Source organism: Penicillium macrosclerotiorum, assembly GCF_028827735.1.
Source record: "Penicillium macrosclerotiorum strain IBT 26536 chromosome Unknown utg000007l_segment0_segment0, whole genome shotgun sequence".
Classification (NCBI taxonomy): Eukaryota; Fungi; Ascomycota; class Eurotiomycetes; order Eurotiales; family Aspergillaceae; genus Penicillium; species Penicillium macrosclerotiorum.
The window spans coordinates 491,905-508,292 of NW_026643086.1; the positions used below are offsets into that span (position 1 = coordinate 491,905).

Genomic DNA, 16,388 nt, shown 5'->3' on the forward strand with positions numbered 1-16,388 from the left:
CTGGGCTCCCTCACTTCCCTCCTCCCCTGCCCCCCCCCCCCTCTCTCTCTCTCTCTCTCTCTCTCTCATTCATCGTCTCTCTCGAATAACCCTCCTTCGATCCCATTCTACACAACAGCCGCAGAGTACGAGGAGACGGTCAGCTTAGCACTGCCGGTGAACGGCTCCGTGCCTGCCTGGACGTCAATCAGATACAGGCTCGAGCTCAGTCCCTGGTTGTTGATCAGGTAGGTGAAGAAGGCCAGCATGTCGCCCGAGAAGCTGGTGACGGTGGACGTTGCGACAAAGCTGTACACAGTCATTGACCCGTTCAGGCCCGAGTACAGCTTCCAGCTGACGCCGTTGATCGTGACCGTCGCAATGGCCGAGCCGGTGGACGAGATTGGGCCCGCACCGCCCAGTGCCGCCAGCCACACCATGATCTCATACTCGTTGGAGCCCGAGGCGCTGGAGCTTAGGAACATGTCGTATGCAACGTCTGCAACGATGGAGGTCGTCGAATAGCTGTGGGACGTCCGGCGTCAGTCAATCTGCGACGATCCCACCGCTCGTTTGTGGAACAACAGGTTGCAAGGGGAGGAAGCGAGTGAAAAATCAGGTTTGAACTTACCTCCATTTCCAGGACGACTTGATGCTGCTGATGCTGCTGAGGGTCTTGGCGGTGAACTGCAGGGCGACGTTGGCGAAGCTCTTGACCTGGCTGGATGCGCCGGACCAGGACCAGCTGGTGTGCCAGGCGATGGTGGTGCCGCTCAGCGAGTCCACGCCGGTGCACTGGGTGCCGGAGGTGTCGTAGCTCTGGCCCCAGAGGTCATTGTAGACGATGTAACTGCCAGTTGTGACCGATCCCCACTGGTCACAGAAGTCAGCGCGCTTGGTCAGCGACTTGGTTGGGATTGTAGCGGCATTGCTCAGGCCCGCGAGCGCCAGGGAAAGGAGGGGCAGAGGGGCGAGGTAGAATTTCATCGTGGGGAGAAATTGTAGGCAATTGGAGTTAGAGAAAGTGTGATATATGGGTTCAGGCGAGTTCAGCAACGACGGGGTCCGGGCCTTGAGTCTTATTTTATAGTCTTGCTTGTCGGCTCCATGATTGATTCCATCTGGGAAGGTCGTCCGTCGGAGGACGGCCAATCCAGCGGGCTTGTTCCGTATAGAGCACGGAGCATCCCTGTCTCATATTGCCATTACCGGGACTCCACAACCCGGATATTTTCAGGGAAGCTGGCAAAAGGGTAACAAGTTCGACGGAGGATAAGGTGGGGTGCAAGAAGACATGGTCTGCTTCAGCCAGTCAAAAAGATCCCGTCGCGGTCAGCTCGGTTTCGAGGAAATGATCACCCCAGCCTCGGTCAACGCGTCCTGGAACGCCATAGTCAATTTTTCCACGACTGGGCGCTCCAGTCCGGGGCATCATTGAGTTGGAGCCAGTTTGACGGTTTCTGGAAGATCTCCGGGCGTGGAGAGCAAATCTGAGACGACGGCGTCGGCCCGAGCGGAGCCTGCTGGATCAAGAACACGGTCAAACGATCACGGTGCTTGTTCCGTCCGAAGATGCGCCGAAGAATTGCATTGGAAGAGATCCAGCATTGCCCCTATTTGTTGTGTGTGCCATTACCAAGCCCGAGTCTTGGACGTGACAAGTCTTCTTTTCGTCGTGACGGAATACTCATGGTCAGACACGCCGCTTGACATGTGTGACGAAGTCTGCACAATGTAACGAGCGCTTTCAACCTTATGGAGAGCCAAAGGCTTATTTTGGGCAGTCGTGGGGAAAGGACGCTGCAGAGATTGGCGGAAATCCGTGACGAACTCAAAGGCCGCCACGATGTCATGTCTACGCCTCTGCAGACATGATATATGCACCCCGCATTCAGTGAAGAAATGAAATTGATCCCGGAAATGACGGGGATTCGGAAATGCCTCTTGCTGCGAAACTGAGTTTAGGCTATATGGAAGTATCCAAGCCAGAAATAGCGCGGTCGGAGAAAAAACCGTTTTATAGTTGGTGATGATCAGCAGCGCAGAAAAAGCATCATTGCACTATGCTTCGATGGGCCAGGAATGACTGGAAAGAGGGCGACAAGACTCTATGGTTCGATTTACCCGGCCTTTCTTGAATGGAGAAACCCCAGTCTCAAAGGGAAGTTGATCTCGGTGGATCAGATAAATATATTGGATACCTCTTGACATGTTAATCCCTGTATGACGGAATATATAATTTAAGCAACGGTCGACCATCCATACCAATACCCTTCGCTGAAAACGTGTTGTCCATGTATCCGGACTGATTCATTCAAAATATATTCTCTGCTCTGACTTTGTTTTGTCCTCTGCAGCTTAAAATATAGCAGACGCCATGAGCACGAATTCACACCCCATACGTGTCAGTCATAATCAGAGACGGATATAAATCCTGCCAATATTCTTTTTCGTCTATGCCTTGGTTGGCGGGTTCCCAATGATCCGATCTCCCGAGTTGCCCGGTCGGAGCCCGCGGGCCGCGAATGTTGATCGATGAAGAGCTCCAGCAGGCATCCATTTGATGAGCGAGTCTACCAAAACCCACCCCGATATGGCCAAAAAGGGTTCATCGAGCTAGATCTACTCCCTGCGCACCAGGCCTGGCTTACGGAACCAATCAGAGAAGGTGTGATTCGGATTGAGCCCATCCGACATGGCGTGTGGGCCAAGGCACCTGAGGGATTCAGAGACAACGAGGATCTCGAAAAGATGCTCAATATATATAACGCAAGAGTAGGTGAGAATATTGACATACGCCGTTCATTGTCTCAAAAATTTCAAATCAGAACTCTGCTGGTTGACAACCATTGATCCATTCAAATCCATCGTCCTTGCATTGTTGTGTGTTCAGCCCATAATATCGGGAGCCCCACAAGCGGACTCCGGGGTTCGGCCAGGGGCGATAAATTAAATTTCCTTTGATTTTCGATTCTTCGACCAGCACCTTCTTTGCCAACAATACGATGCCGTCCAAGTCCTCCGCCAACAAGAAGGCCGCCTCTGGCTGCCGTTGCTTCTCCCTTCGGAGCTTCGGAATCCTCACCGTGTTCCTGGCGCTGTTCTCCGCCTTCTACAGCTTCCTCGACGCGCGCCTGGAGCAGTTCTACATCTTCGAGCCTGAGCACCTGCACGATCTCTCGCAGCGCGCTATCAAGGCTCATGGCGATGACACACGCTCCATCGTCAACTTCATTGTTGCCGAGCTGGAGGAAAAGGTTGGCTCAAAGTACCTGAGCACGGAGGAGGAGTGGGTGTTCAACAACGCCGGCGGTGCGATGGGCGCGATGTATGTCATTCATGCCAGTAAGTGAACCTTCCCCCCTCCCACCCCCCCCCATCCACACAAAACTACAAGGCTTCGTATATGGTGGCCCTTCGAGAGTACAGCTCTGCGCTTTTTTCTCAACCTATCCAAACCCACTTGAGAACTCAGGCAGTTCTCAATGGACACGAGATCCCTCGCTATCCTCGCCTGCCCCTTTCGGCTTCATCAATTGGCTAACAAGCGTACCCCTTCCAGGTATCACTGAGTACCTGATCATCTTCGGTAAGGTCCAATTGCATCCTTCACAGCCTCTAGGGCTTCGTTCATCCGCTAACCCTTCTCTTCCGCCAGGAACCGCCATTGGCACCGAGGGCCACACCGGCCGCCACACCGCTGACGACTACTTCAACATCCTCCACGGCACCCAGTTGGCCTATGTGCCCGGCGAGTTCGAGCCCGAGAAATACCCTGCCGGCACTGTTCACCACCTCCGCCGCGGTGAGGTCAAGCAGTACAAGATGGATACCGCCTGCTTCGCGCTCGAGTACGCCCGCGGCTGGATCCCCCCGATGCTCTTCTTCGGCTACGCCGATACCTTCTCGAGCACTCTCGACTTCCCGACCCTTTGGGCTACCACGCGCATCACTGCCCGTGAGATGGTGGGCAACCTGCTTCAGTTCAAGCTGTAAGAATGGAACTCGACAGGGACGAGAAAGTGTTGAGGATGGATGGTAGGAAAATCCATGGATGATGGTGCTAGGATGTATAGACCAGGATGGGCCGAATCAAGCCATGAGTTCTGCACTTGGTGTACGATACTGCTACTACACACGTTGATGTGGAGCAACGGGCGATAGATGTGTGGTGGACGCGATGGCATAGAGCTGCTTGAAAAAGAAAAGCACTTGGAATAGTTTCAACTAATGCTTTAATTCATGAATGTCTTTAGTAGATTATTATCATCTTATACACTACCCTCCCTCCCTAGCTCTTAGATTTAGATTTGCTCTGCAAAAACGCCTCCATCATTCTCGCTGGCTCGCTCGTTTCCCCCTTCGCCCCCTGAAACGACTCTTCGAACGCCGTCACGCCCGCCTCGATCGCCTGCTCCACGGACACATTCTCCCACTTCCGCATTAGAGCCTTCTGCCGGCGCACAGCTTGCGGCCCGTTCTTCTCCAGCTGGACCAACCATTCCTCCACAGCCTCATCCAGCATCTCAGGCTCAACTACTTTCTCAACCAACCCCCACCGCAACGCCTCCTCCGCGCCAATATTCTCCCCCAGCAGGAGCATCTGCCGCGTCCGCCCCCATCCAATCAACCCGGGCAGCAAGGCAGCCTCGACGACGCTGGGGATCCCGACGCGCACCTGCGCCACCCAGAAAGGTGAGCACCAAGTCAGTTCATGTACAATGCTCTCCAACCGGGCCTCGGACACGCAGCACGCCGCCACCCGTGGCAAGGAATCAATCGACCTACCTCCGGCATTCCAAACACCGCCCGCGAACTCGCAACCCGGACATCGCACGACGCTGCAACTTCCAGCCCTGCGCCCAGCGCGTACCCGTTCACCCGCGCAATGACCGGGACCGGACACGCACGTAGACTGGTACACGCGGCGGAGACCTTGGAGATGAACGCGCGGGCGTGCGCGGGCCCTTGTAGGTGGGCCATTTCGGTGAGATCGGCGCCGCCGATGAAGGCCTTGGGGCCGGCGCCAGTGAGGATGACGGCGAGGAGGTCTTTTGTTTCGGAGACGGCGTGTATGGTGCGTGGGAGGGCGTCGAGGAGGGGGTGGTGAGGGCATTGAGCTTAGTTGGGCGGGAGATAGTGAGGTGGGCTACTGTGCCTCGAGCTCTGTGGGAGAGGGTGGTGAGGATGGTGGGTAGGTGAGGTGGCATGGTTTTTCAAGAAGTGTAAAGTAGCGTTTTTGGACTGGGCTGAGCCTGTGTGGCTTCTGCGGTGAAAAAGGATTGATAAGTTGATAGGGTTATAAGCTTCTACGTTTATTGGGTTATACGTAGTATACTTCGGGGGTTCTTGGGACGGCCGAGAATCGCCGGTTTAAACGCGGGGGGAGGCTCTACCAGATGCCTCGGCGCGGTTGCGGAGTGCGGGGGTGGTTTTAGCTTGTTTGATCGGCGGGGAGAGAACTATAGAGGATGGGCACGCCCGGTGATGAAGAGCGCGACCAAGAGACAGAGGCATGATCACGGTGTTAGCGGCCAAAATTCCGGCATATATAACGTATTCATTCGAAAATCTTTGAACTAAGTGAAGGCTAAATTCCATTCACAAACAAGCAAAACACTATGAGAATAAAATGGATGCCAATGAGTCGTTATGCGTCGTTACTTCGTCCCGGAAAGCACTGCAGCCTCATCAAAGAGCTGGGGCTTCCCAGTACTCGCGCTTGAGTTTCATCACGGCAGATTGCTTGTGTGGGAAGGAGACCTCGCCTTCCTTGAAGAATCCAGCTTCTTGGAGATAGTTGATGAACCTGTGCGACAAGTTAGCAGCCTGATACAGCATCCGCTGAGAGGCGTATGGCGCGAGATGACTCACTTGGTATTATCCACCCGCGGCTCCAGGTAAACTGCCTCCGTACGCATATCGGCTAGGAAGCAGTGATGCACCAATGCGCTCAGCCAAATCGCAACCCGATGGGGGCCCCGGAACTCTTGCTCTCCAACTAGAACGTGGATGCCCCGGTCATAGTTGTCGACTCGGTCCAAAAGCCGCCCCAGCGTGTCCTCCTTTACCCAGTAGATCTCAAAGTATCCGAATGGTTTTCCATCCCAGCAGCCGATGACGGGGAAACTGTGCCGACTCGTCATGTTATCCAGCAAGAATTTCTCCTGTACATCTCGTGGACCGCCGACCCCCCACATCGCCTCCACTCGAGGATCATTCATCCACTGGTGCAGTGAATCGAGATCGGAGGGCGCATTGGCACAAAGATGCTGCTCGATACCGGTGACCGCGGATGAGCTGATGGTCATAGTTGGTGTTGACGGGCGACTGTTTGTGCTTGATCCTTGTCCAGTGCCGGGCTTATTAATTGGGAGATAAGGGATCCGGAATGATAAGTATTGTCCTACGCTAGGAATGTATCGCACATAGAAGACCTCGCCTTGGTGTGGAGGCTTTGGCCGAATGGGATGACGCACACCCTTGGTAAAAGTATACTGTGTCGGTGCCGGCGGATAGTATGTTGGAAGATGACTGGCCGAAGTGAACGGTCCGCCGGAGGTAAAAGCCCCCACGTTGGCCGTGTGAAACGTTGCCTCTGCCGGGGGCAGTGGACTCGATCCCGACACACCATCCCGTGCCGGTGACGCATGACGGGACTGGAACGGAGTTATTGATGGAGACGGAGGCGATCCACGCGGAGTGAGGGTGAATAGGAACAGACGAGGGTCGAGCTGCCAGAAGGCTCGTCGACTGACGAACATGTTCGACCATCTGCCCGCATCACGAGTCTCCATTGGCTGCAGGCCAACCGATGAGTCTATACTTGAGATTAGACCCATGCGCTCGAGTTTCTGCAGGAGATTGCGGCCTTTGAAGATCCCCTCTCGTCTGATATTCACCCGCCACTCGCCCTTGGGCCGTCCATCGTGCGGGGTCGAGCTGGAGGCCGCAGTCTCGAGATGCAGATCAGGCTCGGGCTCATGGAAGTACCACCACATTGTGGCCCAGAGCATCATGGCAATCTGGCGCGTTGGCGAGATTGCAGGCTTGAAGTCGCTGGATGGCGGGTTGACGATATAAGAGATATAGAGACAGTCGCGGTTCAAGGTGGGGGTGGTGAAGCGAGTGATATTGTCATCGCTTCCACTGGAACGAGGGCGCTCCTCCCCTGGTTCCTGCCTGCCGCGTTCTTCAGTCTGCTTCTCAAGCGGTTTTTCGCTATGGATGATGATCGTCCACCCCGGCGGGAAGGTGGAGTTGTGGGAATGCAGGTCATTGGATTTGAACGTGACCCCACCAAAAACAGGCTTCACGGTAAACGTGAGGCCATTGGGGAGGTGACAGCTGGTGTGGCGCATGTTTAAGAAGCAGCTTCAGCTTCAGCTTCGAGCTCAAAGAGTCAAAGCTGGTTTGTAGAGGGAAAGATGGATGCACGAGGCCGACTGGCGCTCTTGGTCGTGCCCCTCACTTACGTGGGGGACGCAATGCGACAGTGCACCAATGGCCTTCCTGGAGGTCAAAGTTAAGGGATCGTAGCTGCAGAAGAACCAAGGGAAATACGACGGCCCCGTCTTCGACAAGCAGAAGGAAAGAGGAAAGAAGGGTGGAAGGTTGGAGGTGGTAATCTGGAGTTGGCCGTTGTTTTATGATGTTGGCGATGACGCAGGCTCCCGCAACAGACAACAGACAACATCAGCCCACGCGCCCATACACACCATGGCTTTTGGTCAGCAACGATCATAGGATTGACCCTCTATTGGCCTGTGGCTGTTACAGAGAAGGTAGTGGGAAGATTTTGAGCCTGATTGTGGAGCTCAACACGGCTCTAGTCTTTTTGATTTCTACTTTTGTCGTGCTACACGAGAATGTCGTTTTCGGGAAAGAATCCCGAGCTTTGCTCGGGGTAGTCATGGTCAATCCAAGAGACAAGAGTGGTAAATGCGCAATACATCTGGCCAAGAATGGAGAAAGAAATGAGGATCAACAGGGTATACTACAGAGCCATGCAAGATGCGACATCAGAAATCCTCCACAGTGGTTCCCAAATTCCGCTCCCGCGCCACCCGCACCAGATCGCCGCCCGTCACCAAATCCATCAGGCCCAGCCCGACACTCTTGTAGATGACATTCCCCCTCTCGATCCAGTCGCGCAAACTCTTTTTCTCATCTGCCGTATCCTCCTCGTCATATTTGAGGGAGGCATGGCGGACCATCAAGAGCTCGCCCAGCTCGACCACTTGTTTCGGGTTGATGCCGGCCTGGATAATCTCGCCCGCTTCCTTGACGGCGGCGTCTAAGCTGTCCACCACCACAACCCCACTGCGTCGCGTGTGCTTGTGGAAGTGTCGGTGGGGCGGTTGCACATTGACCTCGTCTCGGAGAATGTCGGGGTGAATCTCGGCCATATGCGCCTTGTACGAGCCCACGGCGACGAGGAAACGGCCTTTTTGGCGGCCCTCGCGGGAGGTGAGGAACTCCGCCGGGAATAGAGGGGTGGGGGAAGGAGTGCAGCAGAAGATAGCATCCGCCTTCCGAACATGCTCTTTCAAGATACGGTCATACTCGCCAAAATCACTACTGACCGCCGAAAATTTCACATCGCGACGCCACTCGGCATTCTCGGGCAAGTAAATATCTCGCAGTAGCTTGGCGGCTCTGTCAAATGATCGATTGACGATGTAAACTCGTCGGATATCCTCCCCGCGCAGAATCAATGCAAGACGAATATGCCAGTAAGCTTGGGTGCCCGCACCGAAGACCAAAAGAGTGCGGACCTTGTGGCGCTTGTTGAAAAGCATCAGCGATGCCAGCGCCGTGCGGAAAGCAGTTAACTCGTGGGCGTTTATCAATCCAAACGGGAGTGACTCCCCATCCAGAAGGGTGACGGATCCCCGGGGAGACGTGTCGCGCGTACCTGCGCCGGGCCAGGCGCCCATCGTATTGGAAACATTCGTGGTGACGGGTTGCTGGTTGACGCACCCAGTAAGAAGGGTTGAGCTATCCGTACTATCACCGCCACCACTGCTTCCCGAGGTAGTGCCAGTAAGGCTGTCTTCATGGGAGGACCCTACAGACAGATCACTCATCTCCGATGAGAGTGAGGCCACTGAGTTCCTTACCGAAGCATCGCGGGATCGGGAAGATGTCGGCGTGCCCTCTGGAATATCAAACGCGCTCCGTTCTACCGCACAGCCGGCTTGACCACCATCCTGCAGCGAGATCATCTTGATGCCGAGGGTCTTTCCCGTACTGGCGGGCATGAATAGGGTGGTGCAGCCATTCTGGCGGGTAATCGCCGTTCGCTGGGGTTGATAGGTTGCCGAACATCCTTTATCCTGGGATCCGGTGGAGTATTCCCTCAAGGCTTCCGCGAGGTTTCTCTGAAGGTCGGTAATTTCGTCGCGAGTCAGGGAGAGCAACAGCTCTCGAAGCTGCGACCGGGAAAGGATGGTAAGTGGCATATGGATAGGAAGAGTCGAATATGAGGGTTGGGTCCGAGTGGGTTCTCGACGATGAAAGATGGAAAGAGACAAGCGCTCTAGTTGAAAGATAACGCAGAGGGCCCAGGATCTCGGGCAATATGTTATCTAATGCCGCAACTTTGTTAGTATGTCCCCCTCGGGGCCACGCTCCTCGCCAAGATAAAAGTGAAACCAACTCACCCAAATGAGCCGTGCCAATCACAACGACAGGCCAAGAAAGAGACTGTGTCAATGCCAAGGGACAGCAAAAAGAAGGAGGTGGAAATGACCCTGTTTGGACCAGTCTAACTCCGCCGCTTTTCAAGCCAAATTCCCGAAGATGACGACAGGAGGGGGGGGGGGGGAGCGGGGTTGGGAAGCGAGACCAGCGAGATCAGCGATACCCGGATTGCGCACAGCTCGCCAATTTCTTCAGCGGCGCAGTATTCAGGTCATCTGAAGCAATGATAGAAGGGTCGTGCAGTGAGGCAAAGAGGGAAAAAAGAAAACAAGCAGACGATCGCCTCTTTGACAGCGCTAGATCGTTACCGCTTTCGGCCGCTGGCTCGATGCGGAAAGTTGTGTACACCCAATGACGGGTCTTGGCGCCTGAGGCACCCAACAGCCCTACAAGGCGGGGGCGCTTTGCAAGTGGCTATTGGCTTCGATCCAGAAGGGCGCTACGACAGGACTATATGAGAATGATGATATAGGTACTATTTTAGATCTTACTGATGTCTTCCCTATATCAACAGCCATTATTAAATGCCCAGCCGATCCTTGATAATAATAGCACCATTGGTAACAAGAAGCTAGTTTAATAGGAGTTGTAAAGGTGAAGTTCATTCTTTATAAGGGAATAATGATAAGCTAGGGGTGACGATATCGTCACATGGTAACAACTATGCTGTATTTTGTTCTCCATTAATACAACTGGCAGTCACTTATAACTCTCACGAGGGTTTATGTTGTTCGCTTTTTCCGGGTATCTGTCACTTGGCTCACCATTTACTCACTAGGGCAGCTACCCTCAGCTCTGCACCCTTTTTTTGTTTTTAAACCTCTACACTCAACCGATTCCTATCATCTTCATCATCTTCATCAGCTTTTCCCTACGAAACCTGGAGAGATAAAGCTTCTAGATGTCGCGGAAGAGAAAGACAGGGCACCTAGAGTATGAAGAAGAAGATAAAGGGCGTCTGAATTGCTGTAGACAGCAGGGTAGCCTTATATATCACATCTTATTATCACACGGGTAGTTCCCGCCCGATAACACTCTCCCAGTACAATATTTAGTTGCACTCTTTGGCGCAGGCTGCACTGGCGGCTTCCAAGCACGAGTTTACTAAGGCGAGAGGAAGGCCATTGCAGGAAGTGGCATGCTGCTGATAGCAAATGTCGAATGGGCAGGTAGCACTAGCAAGCTGAGAGCCGAACAGAACGGCAGTGATTGTAACCTTCAATGTATCGCAGACTGGTTAGATCATGTATCCTCAAATTGCTGTAATTGGACTCACCAATCCAAGAAACTGCATTATCCTATCAAGGTGCTTGGTTTTGGGGCAGTTGACAGCGGTTTGTCGTTTTGAAGGTGGCTTTCAAACAATCAGAAGCGTCTTTCGGCGAGAAAAAGTGTGCTACTTGTATCTAAAGTCAGCGATACAGCTAGTCTTTGCGTTACATATGGGAAGGGAGTCTTGTCGTAAGCGTCGCTGATGACGCCACTTGCCCCGGCAGCCTTTGTGCTTCCCTCCGAAGAAATACTCTGAAGGATCAACCATCAGCACAGCTTGTGTAACTGTCAATGGATATCATTGGATAATTGATCTGGGTTTGATAGTTCTGTATTCTGTACTGGGCAGGAAAATGGGAAATTGGCCTAGCTCCAGGATTTGATGTTGTGGAGCCCAAATTCTCTTGAGCAGAACCTGAGCCGGAGAATGGAGTGCTTCAAAATTTTCGGTTTTCATCATATATCGTGGACTAGGAGGGCAATTCAATTGCGAGAGAAATTTCTTAAAAGGTTGCAAGCGACATTCCTACCGGCCTTAAGAGACCCTGGAAACCTGTCAGCTTGAAGAAGTTCCACAGAAAACCGGCACAGGAGACTAGTTGCTTCAGAATTTTGAAACAAAATTCCTTACGTGCACTCTGTATTAATGATAACAGATAGCCAACCTTGAAGCTGCCTTTTGGAAATAGTCTTGGGGCAGCAGGGCTCTAGGTGTCTCACTCGCCGTTGAGGGCGGGTTGCCAGGATTGGCGGTTCTGCGTGGCCAGAATCCAATCTGATTCTCTAGACCATCCTATGAAGAATAGCAAGGGGTCAAATATGGTTATTATATGTCACATTGTATCATGAAATGGAATGAATTGGATGAAACAGTGACATTGGGCTGTGCTGCATTATCCACAAGATGGTCCGCACTCCATCATCTGATTCATGTACCTTGCACATAATTCAATTTCGAAGCAAAAGATTTCAAGCTTCAGGGTACGCAGCGCTCTTTGATTGGTTTCATTAAGGGCGAAAGAAATTTTATCATAGCCAATGCGACTGCCGAGTACCTTGACACTTGTGACTGCGTTGCAGTCAATTTACTCTGGCAATTTGTTACCTCAGCTTATCTCCCACCCCTTCTGAATCCTCATGCGGGCGTACCACTCCTTCACATATTCTACACCCGAATGTGGACCATACAAGTCTGTCTCCCACTGAGGGCGAGGCGCTTCCAGTCCTGTCTCCTGCAAACACGATTCTCGTAGAGCCTCAAGGCTTCCGCCGCGGTCATAAATCGACAAGGATTGCAGGTTACTACGCTCCGTCTTCATTTGCAATCGTAGCCTTTCGGTCTCTTTCAGATCAACTGTGAAATCCTTGTTCACAACAACTCCGTATCCTTGGTGTGCTCCCTCAACCGTGACCGATTTCCGATGCACCTCCTGTGCTACTTTTTCAACCGGTCGTGTCAGTGGATCCCCAAGTCCGCCCCCTCCCCAAGTTACCCACTCAAGAAGGTCTCCAGGGTCCACGCGAATATGATCGCATTTCGATGGCAACACTTCTGTGGGCGGGCTGTCGGCTGATTTAGAGTATCTATAAAGCACTTTTCGAGATCGTTGACCAGGTTTTCCACCCTTGAGGCCCCATGGCTTGGTGAACCATCGATCATCATGTAGACTGAATTCACCTCTTGCCAGGAACCGATATAAAGTGCGCTGTGCATTGCCACCACGGTAGAACCCCGGTCCACCGCTATCCGCAACGCTTTCATTGGCTTCAATACGTAATGGGTAGTTAAGCTCAATGCTCTCCGTAGGGATAGACTTTATAGCTGGGAAAAGGCAATGGCAATCGGGGCCATCACCAGCCTGTCGTGCAGGCACGCCTCCAAACCCAATTTGGTAAAGCTGATACCATTCGCCATTAGGTTTGAAACCAGAGTAGAAGAAATGTGGAGAGTCGCTAAAACCGGCTGCAGCCTGGTAGGCATCATTCTTCTGTCCGATCAGAGCCTGTACGATATCCAACGTGCGCCCGAGAAGATGGGTACGGCAAGAAATAGGTGCAGGGCGAAGAGGCTTTAGGATGGTACCCTCAGGTATATGGACATCAATCAAGTCGTGAAACCCATCGTTGATAACCGTACCAGGCGCTGCCGCCGCGATCAAGTAGTATCCGATGAACATCTTGAACATAGTTTCAGATAGGAAGAAGTTGATACTATGCTGACTCTGAGGAGAGGTGCCAGTCCAGTCAAATAGCAATCGGTTGCCATCTACCTTCTTCATAGAGCAGCTGAGGGCCCAAGGTCCGACACCATGGCCATCATCATCCACAAAATCGGTGAACTGGCTTTCCTTGTCATCGAATTGTCGTTCCACAATTTTTGCGAGTCCAGTACGGTTCCGATAAAGAAGTTCATCACATGCAGCCAAGTATACTTCTTGTCCAAACCGCGTTACTAATTCACGAACCCGAGTAGCAGCCATGGAGCACGCTGCTACAATTGCAGTAAGATCGGAGCGATACCATGCTGGCTGGCGAGAGTTTCGGCAGAGCAGCTCAACTAGATCAGAGTTCATCACCCCATTGGAATATAGCTTGATGCAGGGGATTTGAACACCGTCGTCAAAAACGGACGTGGCATTGATGGACATGCTCCCGGGTACTATACCTCCAACATCTGTTAGGTGGCCAAATTGCGACGCGTAACCGATCAAGCGATGCTCATGAAAGATTGGCAAAAATACAATCACATCGTTGAGATGGCTGATAGCTCCTTGTACTTGGTAGGTATCATTTGTGACAAACACGTCTCCCTCCTCAATGGTGCCGTGCCAGATATTGAGGAACTCTGTGATGAAACTGCCAAATTGTCCAACGAGCATTTTGCCACTGGCATCCGTAATGACATTAAATTCGTCCTGTTGCTCCCTGATTGCAGGGGACATGCTGCAGCGCAGCATCATTTTGTCCATTTCACCTCGAATCGAGCCAAGTGTGGCCGAGATTAGCGTGGGAACCAAAGGGCTATCTTTGACAAGCTTTCTGGCCGAGTCGGCTGTATGATTTGTGACATCGTATGGCGCCTTCTCCATTGGATTGATCAAAATATTTCCAATGCTATCAATCTCGCCATAGTAACCTGGCAGAATCAGGGTATTGCTGTCCATTTCTGAAATGATAGATGGCCCTTGGATTTGAACACCTTGCTTCGAGAGTTTTTCACGACTCCACATTGTGGCTTTATGCTGTTTTCCCTGGAATATAATTGTTTGTTCTCCAAGCTTTGCTTCAGCTGATGGCTCAGTTTTGATAGCCTTGCCAATCTCTGGGATATCGATACTAGGTGACGCATCCTCAAGGACTATACCCAAGCGCATTAATTCAAGTTCAAAGTCAGCGAGAGTATAAGTGAACAATTGTTGATGTTGTTGATCAAACTTTGTTCGCAAAATTTTGTGCCACCCAGTCGTATCAACCTCGAGCTCATCTGGTGTAAGATCAATTGTAATCGTCAAGGCCTGTCCCTTATATCGGAGGTCTACCTGATATCCAACCTTCCAGGCTATAGGCCAAGCCTCTCCTGAAGATCGCTTCAGTGTGTCTCGGCACTGCTTCTCCAAGATACTGTACTGCTCTCGAATCCCTTCCAGCGTTGTCTCAGACGCCAGACGAATGAACGTTGTAGACTGTTCATGCCGAAGCTTGGTCGTCACATCACCCTGAGCGCACAAAATTCCCGGCGAGGGGGGAATGATGACCGGCCATGCCCCCAAAAGTTCGCCAACGGCATTGGCGTGCAGAGGTCCAGCACCTCCAAAGGCGACCAGCGCGAATTCTCGCGGGTCATATCCCTGTTCCACCGACACTAGTCGCAATGCACCATACATTGCCTCATTGATAATGTTGATAATATCCTCTGCAGTTTGCGTCACGGGGAGTTTCATCTGAGAAGCGACACTCTCAACGGCTGCGATGGCCGCCTTCACATCCAGCGTGAACTCGCCGTCCAACAGAGTCTTGGGCAGGTAACCGAGGACCAGGTTTGCATCGGTGACCGTCGCTTGATACCCGCCTTTGCCGTAACATGCAGGTCCGGGTACTGCGCCCGCGCTATCGGGCCCAACGCGCAGAGTTTCCGTGAGCTCCATGTAGGTCGTGATGGAGCCACCGCCCGCCCCGACCGTCTTGATATCTACTGCCGGAGCTCGCACAGAGAGATTGTCTACCACGGTCTCTCTTCGGAGCTGAGGTCGACCATTATAGATTAAGGCACAGTCTGTGGACGTCCCGCCCATATCCAGTGTGATCAAGTTCTTATAGGGCGTGCTTTGAGCGACCACATCTGCAACTCCCTTCACGCCGCCAGCGGGACCTGACATCAGGATGTTGACGGGGAGCTCCGATGCAAGGGTCAGACTTGTCAGCCCTCCATCACTTTTCAAGACTCGGATTGTCTCACTTTCTGCAACGAGCGTTTTTGACAGGTTCTCAAGGTATGTTTGGACCACCGGCTTGACCAGAGTGTTGGTGCATGTGGTCACAGTCCGCTCATACTCGCCGACCTCACGAAGAACGTCGGCAGAGCAGATAATCGCAACATCAGCACCGAGCTCTTCGCGAACGATCTGTTGAACTTCTAGCTCATGAGCACTGTTGCTGTGAGAGTTCAAGAGAGAGATTGCGATTGCCTCTGGCTCCTGGCCCGCCAATTCTCTGAGGCCTTGCCTCAAGTGGTCCACATCCACGGGCGTGACTTCTTCACCGTGAACCGACATGCGCTCCTTACATTGCACAACACGCTCGAGAGGTACAATCGGCTCCGGTGGCGTCCAATGAAGCCATGCGCCCAGGCCTCCAGGGATTTGGGACCGGCGCAGCGCCAGAATGTCTTTGTGGCCCGCAGTGACAACTAGCGCGGTACGAGCTCCCTTCCCTTCAAGAACTGCGTTAGTGGCAGTGGTTGTGCCATGATGAATGAATTGAAATTTCCCCGACCATCCGAACTGGTCTTGGAGTATCTTGCGAGCCTTGGAAATTCCATTCTGAATGCCAATACTCTGATCCGGAATCGTGGTCGGAACCTTCGCGCGAACAGTCCGGCCATCGGGCGCGAAGACGAACACGTCCGTAAATGTACCTCCCACATCAACACCAAGTTGATACCCTCGGTCGCTCTGAGTGTCTGTCATGATGATATATTGTCTATAAGCGACTGTGAACTCCGCTTCTTGGCCGGTTGCAGGGGCGTTGGGCCTACTGAAATAACCCCTCACAGCCCGCCACAGCACCACAAGGCTGTGGCACTAAAATGGCAACGCTCCACACCAGAGGCTATGGATAACGATGCAGACGAGTTGCATGCCCTTTTTTACGTCAACCAGCCCGTCTTCGTGGACGATCATTACCCGTTAGTCCCGGTTGCAGAGCTAATGCAT

The 16,388-nt window shown here is 52.7% G+C and overlaps 6 protein-coding genes across 6 annotated transcripts; 1 reads left to right on the forward strand and 5 right to left on the reverse strand.

The window, feature by feature from the left end:
* Positions 1 to 107: 107 nt before the first annotated feature.
* xgeA (putative endoglucanase) lies at positions 108 to 966 on the reverse strand (the record flags this gene model as incomplete). The annotated part of the gene is made up of 2 exons (XM_057078710.1): positions 108 to 504; positions 611 to 966. The coding sequence occupies 2 exons, from the start codon at positions 964 to 966 to the stop codon at positions 108 to 110; spliced, it is 753 nt and encodes a 250-aa protein (XP_056931380.1).
* Positions 967 to 2,984: 2,018 nt separating this feature from the next.
* erg2 (C-8 sterol isomerase ERG2) lies at positions 2,985 to 3,975 on the forward strand (the record flags this gene model as incomplete). The annotated part of the gene is made up of 2 exons (XM_057078711.1): positions 2,985 to 3,324; positions 3,542 to 3,975. 2 exons carry the CDS (start codon positions 2,985 to 2,987, stop codon positions 3,973 to 3,975), a joined length of 774 nt encoding a protein of 257 aa, XP_056931381.1.
* A 295-nt stretch (positions 3,976 to 4,270) lies between these two features.
* Positions 4,271 to 5,496, reverse strand: N7462_006994 (uncharacterized protein; the record flags this gene model as incomplete). Its single annotated transcript, XM_057078712.1, has 3 exons — positions 4,271 to 4,657; positions 4,768 to 5,099; positions 5,376 to 5,496. The coding sequence occupies 3 exons, from the start codon at positions 5,494 to 5,496 to the stop codon at positions 4,271 to 4,273; spliced, it is 840 nt and encodes a 279-aa protein (XP_056931382.1).
* A 174-nt stretch (positions 5,497 to 5,670) lies between these two features.
* Positions 5,671 to 7,340, reverse strand: N7462_006995 (GNAT family N-acetyltransferase; the record flags this gene model as incomplete). Its single annotated transcript, XM_057078713.1, has 2 exons — positions 5,671 to 5,788; positions 5,854 to 7,340. The coding sequence occupies 2 exons, from the start codon at positions 7,338 to 7,340 to the stop codon at positions 5,671 to 5,673; spliced, it is 1,605 nt and encodes a 534-aa protein (XP_056931383.1).
* Positions 7,341 to 8,000: 660 nt separating this feature from the next.
* Positions 8,001 to 9,443, reverse strand: N7462_006996 (putative proline utilization protein PrnX-like; the record flags this gene model as incomplete). The annotated part of the gene is made up of 1 exon (XM_057078714.1): positions 8,001 to 9,443. The coding sequence occupies one exon, from the start codon at positions 9,441 to 9,443 to the stop codon at positions 8,001 to 8,003; it is 1,443 nt and encodes a 480-aa protein (XP_056931384.1).
* Positions 9,444 to 12,062: 2,619 nt separating this feature from the next.
* On the reverse strand, positions 12,063 to 16,142 carry N7462_006997 (uncharacterized protein; the record flags this gene model as incomplete). Its single annotated transcript, XM_057078715.1, has 1 exon — positions 12,063 to 16,142. One exon carries the CDS (start codon positions 16,140 to 16,142, stop codon positions 12,063 to 12,065), a length of 4,080 nt encoding a protein of 1,359 aa, XP_056931385.1.
* Between the last annotated feature and the right edge of the window lie 246 nt (positions 16,143 to 16,388).